Source organism: Cricetulus griseus, assembly GCF_003668045.3.
Source record: "Cricetulus griseus strain 17A/GY chromosome 1 unlocalized genomic scaffold, alternate assembly CriGri-PICRH-1.0 chr1_0, whole genome shotgun sequence".
Taxonomy (NCBI): Eukaryota; Metazoa; Chordata; class Mammalia; order Rodentia; family Cricetidae; genus Cricetulus; species Cricetulus griseus.
Genome location: NW_023276806.1, coordinates 266843395 through 266863610, shown reverse-complemented (window position 1 = coordinate 266863610; position 20216 = coordinate 266843395). Strand labels below are relative to the sequence as shown.

General features: G+C 44.5%; 1 protein-coding gene and 1 pseudogene across 4 annotated transcripts in view; one reads left to right on the top strand and one right to left on the bottom strand.

Moving 5' to 3' along the window:
- Window positions 1-20216, bottom strand: part of Bicc1 (BicC family RNA binding protein 1) — a 214785-nt gene that overhangs the window by 22884 nt on the left and 171685 nt on the right. For 3 of the 4 annotated variants that reach the window (XM_027395114.2, XM_027395115.2, XM_027395116.2), the window contains exons 4-13: window positions 13848-13927; window positions 11945-12103; window positions 10745-10798; window positions 10073-10267; window positions 9465-9716; window positions 6646-6777; window positions 3393-3579; window positions 1460-1621; window positions 343-539; window positions 100-232 (exon numbers count right to left, since the gene is read on the bottom strand). In XM_027395114.2, coding sequence (XP_027250915.1) covers window positions 100-232; window positions 343-539; window positions 1460-1621; window positions 3393-3579; window positions 6646-6777; window positions 9465-9716; window positions 10073-10267; window positions 10745-10798; window positions 11945-12103; window positions 13848-13927 — 1551 coding nt within the window. The remainder of the gene's footprint in view (window positions 1-99; window positions 233-342; window positions 540-1459; window positions 1622-3392; window positions 3580-6645; window positions 6778-9464; window positions 9717-10072; window positions 10268-10744; window positions 10799-11944; window positions 12104-13847; window positions 13928-20216) is intronic. The other variant, XM_035451212.1, reaches the window with a different exon arrangement.
- On the top strand, window positions 14514-15411 carry LOC103162951 (annotated as a pseudogene).

Here is a 20216-nt window from a genome sequence, read left to right as displayed (position 1 = left end):
CAACTCAGAACCCCCCCCCCAGGCTCCCTCCCACTCCCGGGGTAGGGGGGTGTTCCCTTTATCCAAGCTCCAAGCCAGTCTGAGTAGGAAAATGACAACCTTCCACAGAGTTTGACTTGGGAGAAGCCTGTTCAGGCCCAGCTGTCTGCATGGCTGGATCACCATGATTGCCACTCAGCACTTTCTCCCCAAGTGATGAAGTGGACAGCGCACCGTATTTCATGTTTGGGGGCTGAAATCATAAATAAAAACAATTTAGCAATAACTTCAGTGAACTCAAAAACAGGTTTCCGGGAGCTCATCTCTTGCCAAATGCCACCCCACCGCATGGGAGGGCATTACCTGCACATGTCCATTTAAGGAAGCAGAGATGTTCTTGCCTTCTGTCTGCATACTGTTGATATGGACATCAACAGGAGTCAAGCCAGGCGGGGGAGACGGGGCTGTGTGCCCGTAGGTGGGCACTCCAGACAACAGGATGTTGGTTAATGTGGCCTGGGCCGTAGATGGAATCATAAGGTGTGGTATAGCAGAGAAACCTGGGATGGTTCAGGAAGACCGTGTTAGACAGGGAACAACCTAGAAGCGGCTGTTATGTTTGATAACAACAAGAAACTCCTTTTTTTTTTTCCTGTGAATTTCAGAATAAGTTAACATCTCTGCAAATAGATTTAACATTGCTATAAACATCACAGACAGGGGCTGCAGAGAAGGCTCAGTGGTTAGGAGCACTAGCACTGGCTGCTCTTCCAGAGGTCCTGAGTTCAGTTCCCAGCACCCACAACACAAGCATCTGTCATGAGATCTGGTGCCCTTTTCTGGCCCGCAGACATAAATGCAGGCAGAATACTATATACATAATAAATAAGTCTTTATGATTTTTTTAAACGGAGACTGGTGAGTGGGTAAGGGCCCTTGATAACCTGTGTTTGATATCAGGGGGCCCATATGCTGGAAGTAGAGAACTGACTGCTGAAAGTTGTCTTTTGACCTCCACATGTGTGCCTTGGCATGTGCGCACACACAAATAAATGACTGTTCTCTTTAAATGAAACAATTAAAATGTGATACCACTTCTAACTCTATTTGTTCTAGGCCCCTCCCAGCACACACATGAGGAAAGCTGAACCTGGGCCCAGGACAAAGAAATAGCTCCTCCAGGCAGAGCTGTGTTTGCAGTGCTCCATTTGGAGCCTTCATGGGCCTTGGCCACTGTTCCCTGAGCATCCAGCTGCTTTTCCTAACCTGTTTATCACCTGCACAGATGATATGCCGCTTGCATGCAAAGCTCTTGGCTTTTCTGAACTTCATTTTAACTAATTTACACAGCAGGGGATTTTTCCTTTGGGCTAGAGGGTGCTTTTTCACTTGAAGAAATGGAATCCTTTGTAAATTCTATTAAAAAGAAAAACAGACAGTATCTAAGAATGCACACCTCTTCTACTTAAGTGACACTGACCTGTAGCACTTGTAGTGTTAGCGATTGAGGGTGCCCACAGAGTAGGGCTCGGGGTGCCGGAACTTGAACTTTGCAAAGGACTGACTGAACTGTTGAGAGCGTTCAGGAGTGAGTTTGGGGTGCTTGAAGTGTTGAGTGACAAGGTGGTGGGCCCCAATAGACCTGTAAGGAATCAAAGTCCAATCAATACACCTAAGTCCAAGATTCTGAAAATAGGGATAGTATTCATATTGTCTTTTGGGATGAATAGCAATAAAATCTGATACTTTCTGTCAAATACAGGTGACATTTTCTTTCAAAAAATGTTACTTCGGATATTCCTGTGAAATGTCTCTTTTTATATCTCCAGCATAGGAATTTGTTCATCTCTAATAGACAACAGATTCTATCAGAATGGGAAGACAGATATGCCCAAACTAACACAGCCGTCAGGTACACTGAGTGCTATCAGATGGACAAAGCCCTGTGCAAGAGAAAGCTCTTTTTTTTTTCTTTTCTAAGTGACTCACTTGTTATCGGCTTCCCAACAAACCCCTTTGCAAGTGTCCATGCCTGGCAGTGCTTAGGGACACCCTTCCTGTGGTAGACTGACTGTCTGGTACTTAACGGAAAGGATGCACAACCAGATGGCTCGATGCATGTCTGAACACACGCTCCTTTCCCTGGGCTCCAATCCAATGACTAAAACTTGCCTAGGAAATGTGCTGGCTTCAATTTATATCACGAGCATCCCCTGCTTGCTGTAACTAATGAGATTCTCTTTTGGGAATTCGGGATTCTCTAGTCTAAAAATGTTCATTTCTATGTGTTTCTGGAAGTTCACGGGCGCCAGTGTTACAGGAGATGGATGGTCAAGAGAACCTCTCTTCCATCCAGGGAACTCTGCCTCTCCACCCATTTTCTCAACTACAACATAACAGTTGGCTCTACCAAGTTCTCTGGTGTGTGCTGGTCTACAGCATCACTGTACAGCTGTGGCCGTTCAGGTCTGTGTGGAGGAGAGAGCTCTGGTTGACAAAAACCCTGCATTACTGCAAGAGTGCTCAAGTCTGGCAATTTGGAGCCCCAATGAGTTATACACACATTACTTCTTTCAGTGTTGGGAAATGAACCCAGGTCCTCATATGTGCACTCTACCACTGTGCTATAGCACAGCCCATCATACTGTATGTTTAAAAGCCAAAAAGGGGTTGGGGGGGAGAGGAAGAGATTTGCTGAATTTTCTTTGCTGCCTCAAATCTACTCTGAATGAAGCAGAACGATTTGCTGGCCACTGCACTCGCTTTTTCTATGAAGGCATCAGGGAAAGGAGGAAAATGGTGACCCTAGCCTAACAGTAGCTGAGCACCCAGTCTGCCCGTGAGAAAGACAGCCCCTGGACACCATGTCAGGACCAGCAAGGATTCTGCTTTTCTAACAGCCTGAGTACTGTGAGAGGTATGAGCTATGCTTGCTCTCCTTAGTGGCCTTGGGCTTATCAGGCCTAAACCTGGGGTTGGGTTCAGGGGCTCTTCCCTCCCCTTCTCCAGCTGCCCTCCAGATTTGCAATTACTTTTTGGAAAACAAAAAACAAAAAAAAAACCCTGGATAATCTTTTTCTCTAGGGAGGGAAGGCAATACTACAAATGCCAGAGAGAGCAAACACATACATCAGAGTCAGGCTGCTCCCTTCCATCTCGATGGCATTCTTAATTTAGAAAAACAAACAGAGCCACTGAAAAGAAAAGCAGTCAGCCTGTGATTATTTATGCCAACATAGGGAGAGTCTGGGCAACCCAAATCCTAACAACAGAAAAACCAGCCTATGAATCAGGTCCTGTGGCTCTTCACCCCGCCCTGGGGCTCCAAGAAGAAAACAGCATTTAGACAGAGCACAATGGGAGAAGAAAGGGAATCAGATAAGCATCCCCAGTGGTAATAATAAACTTTATACCTAGTCCAGTGAGTCCAAGGCCTGCCGAAGCTAAGATATCCAGGCTGGGACATGCCAGGCCAGCAGGGCACGATGCTGGGGATAGACTGGTTGCTATGGAAACCCCACTGCTTTCAAGTCCGAGGAGACATTTCCTTGCTTCATACATATTTAAGGCATTTCGCTCAACACTTTTCACAATCACAGACTATGAAAACACATAATGGGGGGAAAAAAGGTGACACTGGGGTAGTATACAATGAATGGAGGGGGAATGAAAATGCAAATGAGGATGAATACCACCTTCAATCAGCCTCTGCCTCTGTCACTCCCCATAACGCTGCAAAATGTCAGTTGCCTCCTACTGTGTGTGCACTGTCACAGGCAGCACCCACCTGCTGTGTGTGTGCACTGTTGCAGGCAGCACCCCACCTGTGTCTGTTGCATTGTTGCCAACAGCACCCACCTACTGTGTGCACACTGTTGCAAGCAGCTTGCAGATTCCAATTCCCATCCAACCTTTTGAGGTGGGGGTTCCTATCCAGATGCTTAGAGATTTAGTAAATTCCTTGTGTCAAAGCCCTGTTCTAGTACACAGCCACCCCCATTACCTGCAGAAGCCAAATTAAACCCATCACCACATACAGACTGCATAGTAACAGTCACTTGTTTGTGACATATATGATCTGATGGTTAGCTAACACACGTCCAGGCCCCCCAACCCTCAAGGAGACCACATCTATGGCAAATCTTGACGTGTGTGTATGTGTATGTATTTTTCCTAACTGCCTACATTTATATGCTATATATACATACAGAATTCCATGTAATATATAATTTAATAAATTTCTAAGCATGTATAAGAACACACACACACACACACACACACACACACAACAGCAGTTAGAGTGTTAGAATCCAGCCATTGAGCAGTCTGGCCAGCCTGTCATTCGCTCATTGATTCTTCTTACTTCTATCTCTGTATGGACAAGCCCTTCTCTGAGTCTGATACTGATGATGGCTGTAGTTACGTTAGTCAAGCAGGGATGTCCAAAACCCAAGGCCTGTCCTCAGACTCTGAACTCACTCCATCTCACTCACCCAGAGCTGGGGTAGCTTTTCCTTTAAGGTTGTCTCTGAAAGGAGCTGTGGCTATTGCCCCCAGTTGCACAGAAAATACCACATCTACTCATGTAGAAATCATATGCGATGCCAGACACACACGGACAAAAGATGACATCTACGGTTTAGAAATTTTAGAATGGAAACTTAGGCGGAGTTATTTACCTTGACTGTCTGACTCCAGAGTCCATGTGGTAGATGAAGGCCATCTGCACATCCTTCTCTGGCTTCCACATGTAGATGTGGACACACGGGCACACGCATGCACACACACATCCATAGACACACATATCCACAAGAATGCATGTACGCACACCCACCCACATGTTAACACATACATGATCACATGTGAACACACACAAACACACACACAAGAACAGAACTAGAAAGAGAAGCAGATGGGGGAAGGGGAAGAAGACGAGAGCTTTCTAAGTGGCACAGCACCATATGTGAATGGGGACCCAGGTCCTAACCTGACACCAAGTCTGGTCTGGCCTGAATCATGTGCTTGCTAGCTTCCTTGATTTCCGACTTCCCTCATCTATGGCTGCTGGATCTGTGACATTGCTTCAGCAGCCCAAACAGATTAAGATGTTTACTGGTTTGGTTTTGCCCGGTGATACACTAGAGTGCACCAAAGCAATGAGTCTATATTTCTGTAATGCCAAACTGTATAGTGTCAAATTGAGCTCACTAGACTTTATAGAGCAATAAAAACAAGCATTTAATAAAGAAGTTGGAAAACTCAGCTGTTTGAAATTTTTCTTCAAAACATTCCACAAACTTCCCATAGTCACAGTTTATAAATCTTTTAAGCATTTAAACATTAAAGAAAACAGGATTCATATACCACTGTCATACTTATTACATGGAACAGAGACATTTTTGTGACTTCTGTTAACATTCCCCTACATTATTTCCTAATCCTACTTTCTTTCCTTGTGGTGGTGAACTTGGGGTTTCCCTGACTCCCGAACCAGCCTATGCTTCATGATTTAGAAAATGTTGGGTTGTAAACACTGCTACCTAACATGTCATTCCAGTCTGGGAGTTTTGGTTCTATCATCCCTGCTCAGCTCATACAGTAGTAACACAATGGCTGGCAGTGACAGCCATTGGTGCCATCACAGGGTCCCAGGCTGCTCTGCAAAGGGGCTTCAACAACTTTCACAATACTAATGTATGAATGCTCCTCTTTCCTCGCCTTCTTTCGGGCACTTAATAACAGAGTTCTCTAGTTGTCCAGTTGCCAGCCATGTAATTACCAAATGTCTACAGCATGGGACAGAGAAAGTGCTCAGTAAACCAAGAATGTTCATTATTCATGGCCTTCATTAAAGGAAAGATCAGAACAGAAAAGGCAACTGTTCTGCTGGGCTAGCACAGTGGCTGGCATACAGTAAGTTCTGGAAATGTTCTACAAGTTGACTTGAGTATACACACACACACACACACACACACACACACACACACACACACACACACACACACACACAAAAGTCACCTTAGCTACTCTCTGGCAACTAAATAAACCCTGTAGCTAAATGACTGCAAAATTAAGAGTCCTTCTGATAAATACCCAGAGTGGTATGTCTCATTCATATGGTAGGTCTACTTTGGCTTTCCGATGAACTTCAGTATTGATTTCCATAATGGCTAGACTAGCTTATATATTTCCACTATCCACGTGAAAGCGCTCCCTTTTGTACACTTCCCGCCAGTATCTGCTCTTGGTCATTCTCTGGCTGGCTGCTGCTCTGACTGGGTGAGATATGATCTTCATGTAGTTTAAATTTGCATTTCTCTGATGGCTATTGAGGGTGAACATTTTTCTGTTTGTTAGCCATTTGTATATCTTTTGGGGGGTAGAACAGTCTTCATTTTGTTAGCCTATTTATTGATTAGTTTGGTTGATTTCTTAATCACCAAGTAAGAAAAAAAGACTTTTCTTTCTCATGTATTTATAGAGAAGCAATGGTTACTGAAAACAAACTCAAACACTTATGAAAAAAATGATAGAATATAATGGAGGACACTGTTACAAATGTATACTGTTATAACCGAGCATATTAGAAATTAGCTCCCTTTAGGAGAACAAGAGTGTGTAAGAATGGTTTAAAGACGCTTCACCCAGCACAGACTCCGAACCAACCTTGCTTGGCTGTTTGGGCTTTGGTTTAATACTGATAAAGACATCTAGCTGCTCCATCAGCTGCGCAATGAACTGTGGGTCCACTTCAATTTCTTCCTTCATATCAAACATCAGCACAAGAGGAAGACACCCCTAGAAAAGACAGCAGGCATCCCAGGAGTCATTCAGTGAACGTAGCACCTGGTACCCGAAGGTATCTATAAACCATACATTATTGGGCATTAAAACTAAATAACATTCACATTTTCCCAACAAGGATGGATGGCATGGGACCAAGGTGAGGGGCAGGAGGCTACCTGGGAGACTGAAACTATATGTTAAGCTCATGGGTTTGGCATGACATGAATTTAGTAAATTTTTTTAGTCTAATTTTTACTTTGGAAAAATCCTTCACTGTCTGACTTCTCTTATATTAGCAATGATACAAAAACATCCTTCGCCACTCTGTGGCTCGGATCATGTGGCCTTCCTTGCTCAGTTACTTGTGAGGAGCCATGTCACTGCATCCTGAATGAGAACTCAACTGCTGTTTAATGACCTCCACTTTGGCTCAGACCGGCCTATCCAACCACAGACGTGCATGCCCGGATCTGTCTCTACCTCCAGGTCAATGTCATTCAGATGGGGTCTATACATCACTCAGCGGTGTCTGGACTGCTCCTTCTAAGGAAGCTAAAGCTATCACAAATCCCTTCCTAGTGTGAGCAGGGAACCACTGCCAACCGTCAATGCTTGTTTCTTTTTCACTGCAGAAGCTAACATTGGTATTCTTTGCTCATTTCTTCCTGGCCCTCGTTATCTATGGCCAGGAGACAGATACCTTCTCTTCCTCTTGCACAGAATGCTGCTCAGCGCAAGCCCTTGGCTGCTGCATTTTGTTCCCCCGTAGTAGGCAATGCTGAGCACAGTGTGATCAAAATGGAGTAGGCTGTACCTTTTCACTTATGAATAAAAGTGTCTTTTGTGTAGATAGGTAAAGAAGGTCATTAAAACCTTTGAATTTATTCTTCCCTTCTTTCAATATTGGATGACAGTACCTTTCAAAATAAATTTATATTTTTGGCAAGTGTGGTCAAAGTAGAATATGAATCTGTGAACTTTTTCAAACATTTTGAGCTTAAAAATAACATCTTAAGACCTTGGAAAAGAAAGCAAGATGAAGAGTAATTGTGGCAGTTCCTGTAAACGTGCCCCATGGCTAGAGCATTAATGACAATACAATCAAATAAGCATGACCACAAAAACCAACATCCACAGAAAAGAGAATTCTTAAATCTCATATTGGCCTGACTGACTCCAAGAAGTTTCGTCTGTCAGAAGGATGGAATCAATAATACAAATCTGGGTTTTCTGACTCTTTAAAATGATGAATTCGGCAAGCTAATAGGTCACGCCTGATGCTCGATGACTCAAATGTCACTAAAGGCCGAGCATGGAACGTTAAGAGTGCAGTCTGTTTTTAAGAGTCTCTGCCAGCCCAGCAATATGGCTGTCTACTGTTACTACACACCAACCCACACACGACAAGGTTTCAAGTGAACACGGGAAGGAGAGAAATGCCATAAACTGGAGTGCTCCTGAGTGATGCAACTGATGCTTTTCTTTCATAGCATTCAAATTCATGAATGAAGTAGTGTTTTTATTTATATAGGAAACTTATCAAATATACAAATGTTTCAGATCACCAAAGGTCAAGTTTTTAGGTATATGTGTGTGTGTGTGTGATAGCCAGAGGTCATGGCAGTTGTTTCCCTTTATTGTCTGCTCTCCACATCATCATCATCATTATTATCATTAATTATTATCATTATTATTGTTATTAATGAGACTGTCTCTTTAATGAACCTGGATCACAGATTAGGCTACACTGGCTGACCAGCAACTACTACTACTACTACTACTACTACTACTATTATTATTATTATTATTATTATTGAGACAGTGTCTCTTTAATGAGCCTGGATCTCACAGGATGCACTAGCTGACCATCAATTATTATTATTATTGAGACAGTATCTCTTTAATGAACCTGGATCTCACAGATTAGCTTACACTGGCTGGCCAGCTATCATCATCATCATCACCATCATCATCATCATCATTATTGATTCAGTGTTCCTTTAATGAACCTGGATCACAGGCTGCAATGGCTGACCAGCAATTGTTGTTGTTGTTATTACTGTTGTTGTTGTTGTTATTATTATTATTATTATTGAGACAGTGTTCCTTTTATGAACCTGGATCACAGGCTGCATTAGCTGACCAGCAACTGCTGTTATTATTATTATTATTATTATTATTGAGACAGTGTCTCTTTAATGAACCTGGATCACAGGCTATACTGGCTGACCAGCAATACTTGCCTTCTCAAGTGAGTGCAAGGGATCCAAACTCGAGTCTCCATGTTTGTGAGGAAGCACTTTGCCAGTTGAGCCATCCCCTCAAACTTTGAAGGTAACCTTTAAATGGTATTTTTAGTTTTCCACTTAAGGTTCAAACTGCCCACCAGTACCCCGTGTCAGATGTAAACAATTGCCTTTCATCCACACCACAAAGTACACTCATTTCAGATCTCGTCTGTGTTTAGTCTAAGCTAAGAAAAATATAAGAAAATTGCTTCCCTATGATATGGAATTGAGCCTGAGGAGGCACAATGGCCCTTAGTCTCCAGCGCCTCTCCTTTTACCAGGGGTGTTTCCTGTCTGGCTGGACCTCAAAACTGCTTTCTTAAATAGCAGGTTTGCAGAGTCAGCGTGGAAACCCACGGTATCCCAAGAAGTTCAAGAAGAGCAACACAAAGCTAACTGAAGCAGACTTACCATGAGATACTGCCTTGCCAGGCAGACAGACTCGATGGTGCCCTGGAGGTAGACGGTGGATTTCTTCTGTGGATTGCTGGGGTCAGGAAAGTGGATCTGTGCCCCTGTCCTCTGCATGATATGTTTGACGTTACTCCCGTTGCGGCCCATCATGAAGAGGTGATGCTGGGCTGCGATGTCCAGTTGTGTGCTCACGGGGATGGCGGATGCCAAGCTTCCCGCAAGGTGTTCCAATAGCATGGCTGTTCCTTCCTAGCAGAGAAGGGAAGACTGTGGGAGGAGTGTGCTAATCCCATCAAATACCACCCCCCCAACAGGCAAAGTCTCTATTGCACCTCCAACACCTATGGCAACATCAGTAGCATGTTCTATGGGAGGGACCACCAGGAGCACAAAGGAAAATTCTGGAAACCATTTAGTCTACTTATCATAAGCATAAAACTTGTACTGGGCGTGGTGGCATATGTCTATCTGCAATCCCAGCAGCTAGGAGGCTGAGGCAGGAGAATGGTGAATTTAAGATCAGTGTTGAAAACTCTGTGTCAAAAAAAAAATTCAAAAAGAAAACTGGCACGATCTGAGCTTTTACATCATGTTAAGTTACCCACCTTCACAGCATCAGTGTTGTTCTGAGACCCTCGCACTATGACAGTAGCACCATACATTCGAGACCTTTGCTTAAACGACACGGAAATGCCGTACGTCTGTGAGATGCGCTGGATGGAGGGGGCGTTAGGATCTGGGACTGGTTGGAGAATCCCAGCAATTGGTAACTCAAACATCAGCACCAAAGGAAGCAGCTCCTAAGAGAACCAGAGCGATGGTGAAGCATGGTATTTGCCAGGGGGAAGGGCACATAACGCATTTGCTCCTTTCTAAGCATGGGTTCTGAGACATGGACTGTCTTCAAGGGAGAGCTGAGATCTAGTGTAGTGTGCAGCAATTCCTAATGGAAGGTGTCCTTGGCCTGTGGCAGTCTCCATCAAGCCTCCATCTGATCAGTGAGTGAGTCAGGCGAAAGCCGGAACATTTCCAGAAAGTCTCCAATCGAGACGCATTTATGAGTAAACTTAGAATGTTGCCGTCTAAATCCTGACTCAAAATGCCCACAGAGACCGGCTAACAGAGGTTAGAGTGCTTAGGAAGTCACTCTGTCCCACTGTCTCCTGCTGACTGAAAATGGTACTTGGTTACCAAATGGCAAACGATGCTATTTCAGCCCCCTTGTTATGTAAATATAGCGGGCATGCAATGAACAACCCAAAGATTAGCAAAGTTACCCGAATCCTCGCTCTGGCAGATTCTACTCCTGCTGGCTGTCCTGCTATAGACACCTGCAAAGTAAGGAGAGCAAGGCTTACTCCACCCACTCAAGCCACACCCTTGCTGCTCAACACAAGAACACTGGGGCTCATGACAAACCTCAGCTGAACGGAGGTACATCAAACCGGGATTTGATTTTAATGAGACCCTCCTCTAGTGATGCCTGGCCATTGATCTATGTCACCACTTGGACCCAGCCACAGCCAGCAGCTCCCAGGAAGCCATTCTAATGCCATCATCATTATTTTTGTCCACAACACTTTCCCCCTTTTGTTTAAAGTCTCTTTGTGTCAGTTATGTATTAACAGCAATGGCATGGATGGATTAGGCTCTTAGCCATCGGCCTTCTTCCTCCACACCCGCTGACAGATAATCACAGCCTTGGTCCCCGCCCCTCTAGCTTTCTCCATAGATCCCTGGTTCTCACCATGATCCATCAACAAAATCATTAGTCTTATGCTGGGTGGGAGCACTGCGGTCCAGCACAGTGCTCTTAGGGTTTGGTGTCACAGCCACCATCAGGTATTTTGAATAATGCCCGTGCCCTGACTCAAGGCTGTCTACCTGGCCTCATATGCCTCCTAGAACAACAACACTCCCTGATTCATCCTCAAAGCTGACAGATTCCCATTATGGGATTAACTGAGGAGAGAACATATCTAAATAACAGAGCAGTAGTATGTAGACTTCAAGGACCGGGAGTGCTTGCCTGTGGACCCAGGACTTCCAAAGTGAAGCAGCCCCAAGGGTGTGTCTAAGCAAACAGCTGTAAGCCCCGCCAGTGTGAGGAAGTAGGGCACCTGAGCACTGCCTCTTAGAGGTGACCTGGAGGACCACTTCTGCCACCGTGTGGACAGAACCCACACACTGGACAAGGCTCCTGAGAGGAGACAAACCTGATGTACTCTCTGCCATTGCTTCATGATGGTCTTTATTTTGAGACTAACCTGCCCCTGATTTCTACCATTTAGAGGTAAGGCAGAGAACCACAGATCTACAACAGCAAAGTATCCCATTCTGGGGGTAGGGGGGTAGGGGGAGAGCGCCACCCCACAATGTCTGCCACCTGCAGCTGACTCTGACAGTTTTTTTGCCCTCATCTCTCAGAAGGGATTCGCATACTGAAACTCAAGGGTGTGGAGAGACGAGTGAGTCACCTGGTTGCTTTTTTCTGCCTGGTTGTTCCTGTTGGAATCGGGAAAGTGGATGTGACAGCCCGTCTCTTCCATCACCTTTTTAATGTTGTTGCCGCCCTTGCCGATGACGTGCGAGTGCTCTGTGTGCGAGACATCCATCTTCAACGTGACGCGGTTGCTCTGTGCAGAAGCAGGGTTGTTTTCTGATGCATTAACCATGCCAAACACTCTGCCCTAACGGCAGGCACTCCAATATTAACAGAAATGGCCTCTTGTGGGAAACTACAGATTTCTCAAAGGGATAGATACTCTCAACCCAACACATTTCTACCAGTGTCTTTATTAAGAAGAAATCTCATTTTGTGAGAAATGCATCAGAAGAAAGGGACAAATTTTTTTTAACCACAATACATTTTCAGAAAATTAAATATAGTCAGCTGCAAAAAAAAACCAAATAAATTATTCAGTTTTTTCCCCTTTTCAAGGTATTATTCATGAAACAGTTCAAATAACTAAAGACAGATGGAAATGGGACTAAAGATGCCATGCTGGATAGTGGAGCTGTGATGATGGGGAACTATAATTAGAAATCAAGACTCCACTGAGATCACACAAGCATTGACTGAATGCTGCCTGACACCCCCCACACACAGACACACACAGACACACACACACAGAGACACACACACACACACAGACACACACACACAGACACACACACACAGAGACACACACACACAGACACACACACACACAGACACAGTAGCTGCTACACTTCTGCCCAAGTTTACACAGCCATCCCTTATTCCTACTGATGGAAGAAAGAGAGATCTCAAAGGCACAGGCTCTGGGCCCCAAACAGAGGCTCAGTTACATTAAAGAAAATGTAAAATCCCAAGATATGGGGAATAAAAAAGTAGTGATCAAACTGGCATCCAAGTATTTAATTCTGAGGAATTTACTGTAATGCTGTAAGGACCGATGTAAAATCTTTTTGAGTCTTCAAGACTGTTGATGACATTCCTGAAGAGTAAGACTGAAGATGTTGAAATAACAGTAATTTTAAAGCCTTCTGAAATCACAAATTTTTGACATGCGTCCAAAATACTTTTATTTTTAAGCTTAACTTCTTTCACTTTAACTCTTGAAATACAAGAGAATATCCCCTTTTCTAGGGGAGGAAAAAAAACCCAAATATTTAAGAATTCCAAGGTAAACAATTCTTAAAATTAAAAAAAAACATGAAGTACAAAAATAAACTCAGAAAAACAAAAGACAGGAGGACAAGATCAGAAACATTTCTATAAAATACTAAGTAGTAAAAGAGGGGGAAAAGCCAGAACCACAGCCAGGATTTGAACCACTTCCCCAGTTACTAGCCTTGAGATGCTGGCCAAATTATTTAACATCTCTGTAATGAGTTACTTTTAGGATAAAACAAACTACTGTTTGTATAATATAAAGTGCCTGGCATACAGCAAGGGCTTCAGATGTGTTTAAAGAAACAGTAATACAAACGAGTGTATGCTTACATGTGTTCAGCTTTTGTCGTGCTTGTTTTTATATGTAAAATCAAACATCTAGGCTGGGCATGTGTACACACAGGGAGCTACAGGGCTCCTATGACCTCAGAAAAGCAAATGTGTGAATTTTTATCAACCTTGTCACCTGCTGTACTAACTAGGGCCAATGTATCTTTCTGAAGATGGCATATATGTGCAAACATGTATCTGTACATGTAGTCATATGTAATGTATATACATATGTATATACCATTTAAACTAAGCATTTTCTCTCCATCCCCCTGCCCAGTAGAATCATGTGTGCCTGTTCAAACCTTCCATATTTCTGTTTCCCTCTCCACATGGTTCTTGGGTACCAGCATCGAGTGGCCTTGCAGTTACAAGCTTTCCCGTTCACTTACTTTTGTGTCTAAGACAGACATGATCATTTCTTTGGCTTCTTTTACATCATCTTTCTTCCCAGAAACCTTGATGTGGGGATCTGGAATAACAAGGAAGAAAGGTTTGCATGAGACTTTTACACCTCCTCTATACTCTGCTTTAAGACCGATGCCAAGATATAAAATACTCCACAATAAACCCAGTATTTACTGCATTGTGTATGTGTGATCACTGTAATCAGAATCACAGGGAAGTATCCAAATCATACATTCGTGGTTAATGTTTTTCTTTTTTTCCCCCCCCTTTTCTGAAACCGGGATAAGGAATTTAACTTCAACTTTTGGAAATTTAAGCAAATCATACCATTGTGAAAATATGATCTGTGTATCTATGATTCTGACTTATGAGTTAAGTTCTTGCTATATTCCTGGTCCCATTCTAAAGATAAAACAATAATTTGTTTAATCCAAGCTATAGATTTGTGAAGGGCTTTTTTGTTTGTTTGTTTGTTTGTTTGTTTTTTGTTTTTTTTTAAACAGGGAAAAGCAATGCAGAAAGCAGCATCAGGAACTTGATGAAAACCACTCAGAGTGGCTTTTATAGATAGGACTCAGACCTATAAGACGTCTTCTGGCTCTGGAATCACAATTTAAACTGTAATAATTTATTATAGAAAACATCCAGCTATGGCTGTGCCCAGACCGGTGGTCCTGTCTGAGCTGTCTCCTGTGGCGCCCCTGATTTGGATTGGTATGAGAAGTTGGAAGAAAGTCATGCTCCCCAGATAGTCCCCGAGGCCGCCATCACGCCACCCCAGAAACCTTCCAGTCCTCCGGAGCCCTTTTGCCCGAGAGACTTGGTGCCGGTGGTTTTCCCGGGGCCTGTGAGCCAGGAAGGCTGCTGTCAGTTTACTTGTGAACTTCTAAAGCATATCATGTACCAACGCCAACAGCTCCCTCTGCTCTATGAACAGCTTGACTTCTACCGAAAATCTTCTCCCCTGGCAGAGGCAACTGTAAGGAAGAAACCTAGGATCACCACTGAGATGAGCAGCAAGAAGTGTCAACAGACTCTGGCAGAGCTGGAGAGTGTCCTCAGTCACCTAGAGGACTTCTTTACCCGAACACCGGTCCCACGGTTGTTGATCCTTCTTGGAGGCAATGCCCTCAGCCCCAAGGAATTTTATGAACTTGACTTGTCCAGGCTGGTCCCCTTCAGTGTGGCTGAGAGCCTGAACACAGCAGCTTGTTTGCGCAGTCTCTTCCGAGCCATCTTCATAGCCGATACCTTTAGTGAGCTGCAGGCTCCTCCACTCATTGTCATGGTACAGGAGCACCATGACTGTGGAGAAGATTGGTTTCCACCCAAGCTCAACTACTGAGTGCCCAGCCTGGGCCACAAACTCACAGTGACGCTGTCCTGTGGCAGACCTTCCATCCCAGCCATGGCTTCAGAGGATTACATTTGGTTCCAGGTGCCAGTGACACTTAAAGGTTTCCATGAGTGACTGAATGAGGACAATGGCTGAATTCTCCCCTGTGGTACCAAGGCACCCATCTCATGTTTGGAACTGAAGCTGCTTCCTGGTGAGGGAGGAAGTCTCTGTCCTGATAGTATGCCTCCTCTCCCCAGACTGCCTGGTGACTGGTATGTATGTGGCTGTGACTGTGATAATCATCAAGCAAAGTCCCCAAATCAATGAATGACTGGCAGAGGCCTCTGGGTCTGGTAGTTCTGTTCAGATTGGAAAGCATGGAGATGGCCCTTCTCTGTTTTATTCTGTGACTGCAGAACTGTTTGTTACCAGGGTCATAGTTTGAGCATGACTGATGAATTTAAATATGAAATGAATAGAGTTATATTAAATTTTCCTAACACTTTTGACTTAATAAAAAAAAACATCCCCACAAGTCAAAGTTACTAGAACAACAAAGTCCACTCAGGAATATGTCATATTTATCCAGAGTTCCTTCTGAGTAACTAATATGCATGCTTTGTTTATTTCATTGGACCAGGTAGTGGGCCAAGGACTGGGGAATACATCAGTAAAGACAACTCCCCCACACCTCCAGAACTTGAGGGATGTACAAAGAGGCAAAACCACATTGAATACATTATTTTATACATTATAACTGATTACTGTGAGGAAGAAAATGGAACAGAAGATGAAAGGATTGCAGCACCAGCTGCAGTGAGGGGAGGGGCCTGTCAGGCTCACATAGAGGAGGCTGGAGAGAGTGTGAGACACAGCTGGAATCTTCCAGCAGATGGGAGTGGGGTTGGGGGGTGGTATGGGGGCCAGGTGTGCTCGGCACAAGTTCATTGGTCAGAGTGTGTTTCCACGTCTCCTTCACTGGGTTCCTAGGATTTAGCAGTCTGGTGTTCTGACACCTTATTGGCCAGCCTGGTGCAGTTCATGACCATTCTGGGGTAAGTGGAGAGTTCCATGCCCATTTGCGTTAGTAATCAAGTCAAGAAACGAGTAATTTGGCTATGATCATTGATCTGTCATGATCAGTGAGACACCTGATCCTTTCTATCCAGCACAGGATAGAGATCAGCAAATAACCAGGTACCTTCCACAATTACCACGCCTTCTGCCCAAGTCATTTTGTCCTTCCAAAGCAAGAATTCTCCATGTTAAGACCCCGGGAACCACTGGGTAGGGCTTATACCTGAACTATACACATCTCCCCCAGGTTGGCATCCCTCCATTGCCAGCCCAGCCCACAGGTCAAAGTCAGTGCCATGCTGAGTACATCACACTTTTTGAGGTGCAACCGGTCAATACAGGGGAGAGGCCAGGGAAGGGAGGGAGGGGTGTGAGGGAGGGAGGGAGGGAGGGAGGAGGAAGGAAGGAAGGAAGGAAGGAAGGAAGGATCCATGTTTTTAAGTCTGGATGTGAGCTCGCAGCAGACACACCCTGCAGCTTTGGAATACAGAGCATAGGGTGCCTCGGTCCCTCCAGCGACACCTGCAGCTGAACCTCACTGAATCAGCCCCTTCACTGCTGCCCTGCCCCTCCCTGTGCTGTCCCCTCAGCTACTCCTGCCCGAGTCTCTCCTTATCCTGTCTTTTAATCCCACCTAGGACCTTTGCAATGGCTTTAAGATTGCTCAAAACATTGTCTTCCATATGTTGTAAGTCTAGGGGGCCTAAAAGCAGGGCACACAGGATGCCGGCCCATCAGAAGCTTGGAGGGATTCTCCAGCTATCCTCATTGCCTGTTGCCTGAAGCCTCCTGCCTAGGCCCAGCTTGGTTTTAATCTGTACCTGCTAGCTGACTTTCAAACACTTCCCTTAAGATGCCTATATGAAGCAACTTACAGAATGCTATCCACAGTCAGATTCCAGTTTCAAGTATGCACCACTTTGCTTCCCGTTTCTGCTGTGACACTGAGAACCCAACGACCATCAGGTCTGGAGATGCTCCAGTGCTCCAACAAGTGCATACCAAGCTCACTCACAATACAGGTGTTTCACTGGCTTATCCAGAGGAGTCTTAAACCCACAATGAAAACCAGATAAAACTGTATTCGCTATGTACCACTCCAATACAGGTGACAAAACGCTTCTGCAGAATAGAAATTAATTTTACACATCCTCCCCTCTCTCTCTCTCTCTCTCTCTCTCTCTCTCTCTCTCTCTCTCTCTCTCTCTCTCTCTCTCTCTCTCTCTCTCTCCCCCCCCCTCTGTCTCTCGGCAGGGGGTGATGGTGGGTGGGTATGTTTACTTGTAAACCCACTACTTTACAGGCTGACTAACCACATTGAAATTCTTACACACATGCACTTGTAGAGGACCAGGGAATCTCAGTTGAAGGATAATTTTGTTGTCTACCCTCTTTCTAACAGAACTATAAGCAAACGAAAAAAAAAAAAAAAAAAAAACTCAATAGCAAAATTGGAAGGGAATGAGCACCATCTAGTGGTTAGAAAGTGAATTATTATCCAACACAGCCATGTCTGCTTAGTCTCTAATCATCTCCAAAGTCCCCAGGGGTTACTGAGCCCCTGCTCTTGTTGAAAAGTGGTCATTGAATACTCAACACCATGGATGTTACAAAACCAAGTTAAGTCATCCACACCTATAGAGCCGTTGAACAGACCAACAGCTCTCTGCTGTGGAAAATGTCTATAGAGGAAAGTGTAGGCTTGGACACTTCATTTCCAAGGAGATCATTTGCCCTGGGTTTCCCAAAATAATTCTGATCAGGCCTGTGAGGGCATTGGTTTTCTGATTCTGACTCCACCCATCTGCTCCTGTCTTTCAGGTGTGTCACCTCCCGTGGAAGAGGGGAGACAGGATAGCAGCCACCTCTCACTAGAGAAATACAGCTGTGCTGTGTGAACGCCACAGAAGAGAGAAGACAACGGGCCCATTCTGCGGAGCTCCACACTCTTTACAGGAATGCTCTTATGGCTCCCATCTGTAAGTTCACAGACTTGATAAGCCAATGACGGTTCTTATGAGGACACCTCATACACGTTTTCAGTAAACATTGTGAAGAATTGAGATGCTCCATAAACCTATGTGAAGCTTCGTCGTGCTTTTAAGAAGATGGTCTTGTGTTCTGTTTCCACTCCTGGGCTTCCTCCCTCCTAAACACCCCAGCCCTGGAAGCATGGTGGGATGCTAAACTCTCCTCTCTTCATTCCTTTCTGCAGAAAACTCCAAAGGAAATACTTCACTTAGATGTGCGCGTTAATCATGCTGTGAACAGTTGCGTGCTATTGATATTGTAGTTTTGGGCTGCTAGTCTTCCTCCAGCAGTCTATAGCGGAGTCCTGTCCTTGTGACTGACCACTGTTGAGCAGAGGCATCGCCCCACTCCACCCCAAACTTCAGTCTTTCATTCACTGTCTGTTCTGGTAGAGACAGACAGGCAACCGCTTGTCTGATTGAGCCCATCCTTTGCACACACAATACCCCATATAAACGTCATCCTTTTAGATCCCACACCCTGGTCTGAAAGTAGGAGGTGTTGGTACATTCTACCGAAGTATCCAACCAGCCTTGAACTCACGAAGAAGAGATCAGTGTGAACAACTGAGTTCCTCCTGGTTCAGATATCTTTTCACTTTTGTCTCAGATTGAATTTCTTGACTATGCCTGCACTCTGTCATTGTCTAGCCAACAGCAGGTGTGGAGATGCAAGGGGAAAGGGCTGGGCTGTCAGAAGTGGCCATTGTGAAATCTGTTGCCATCTACATTAGTTAATGTGGTCACTATGCAGTATAATGGCTTTTTAAAAACAGCATTACTGCAGTTACAATTCAAAATGTCGCCAGGTGATGGTGGTACACCCCTTTAATCCCAGCACTTGGGAGGCAGAGGCAGGCAGGCAGATTTCTGTGAGTTTGAGGCCAGCCTGGTCTACAAAGTTACACAGAGAAATCCTGTCTCAAAAAAAAAAAAAAAAAAAGTGAAATGTCCCCCATAGGCTCATAGAGCTCAACACTTGATCCCCAGTAGGTGGCGCTGGTTCTGAGAGGCTGTGGACCCTTTAGCGTTCCAGCCTTGCAGGAGGAAGTATGTCACCAGCCGTGGGCTTTGAGAATTCAGAGCCTTATCCTACCCCCGGTTCACTGTCTTTCACTCTGTGTTTATGGTTGAAGATGTGATCTCTCAGCTTCCTGATCCTGCTCATTGCAGTATCTTCCTTGCACTATGGACTCCCCCACTGGAACCACAAGCCAAAAATCAACTCTTTCCTCCCTAAGTTGCTCCTGTCTGTGGTGTTCTGTCACAGCAGCAGTAAAGGGTCATTTACCTTGGATCTATCAGTGTTTCCATCTTTTCTTTCGATTTGGGTCTTTGCATACCCCTATGATGACTGAGATGATGGGAGCGAATTAAAGCACAGATTTCATTGGTTTTCTATGCCCCCTGGATGCAAAGTATGAAACTGACTGTTTGTGCTGCCTTTTGCATGCCTGTCTCACACAAGCCCAGCTATAGCGCTTTGTGCTTCCTGCACCAAGACAGCACTCAAGGAGACCCAGATTTCAACTTTAAGTTTCCAGATTAGGCAGGTAGGAGATTGGGTGCTTTCTTGGTTGCATGATCCGAGCCTAATTTCCAAATTTGGGGAACCCATATAAACAAGACTGTGGCCTTAACTTTAGAATTTTTGTCCAAAAATCAAAATATAATCAAGGCTGAAAAAAAAATCCCTAAGGTCTCTGAGGTGCAGACTGACCTCGGAGAGAAAGCCTGGAATAGCCTGGACACTGCACTCAGAATATCCCACTTCTAACATCTTAAGTCTGCAGTCAGCTCAGGTTCTTTTCGTATAGTAAGGAAAATATGTGAACTCGCTAGTCAGTCCCAAGGTAGCCATTAACAAGCTCTGTGATAATGGAAAAGTCACTTAGACTCTCAAAAGG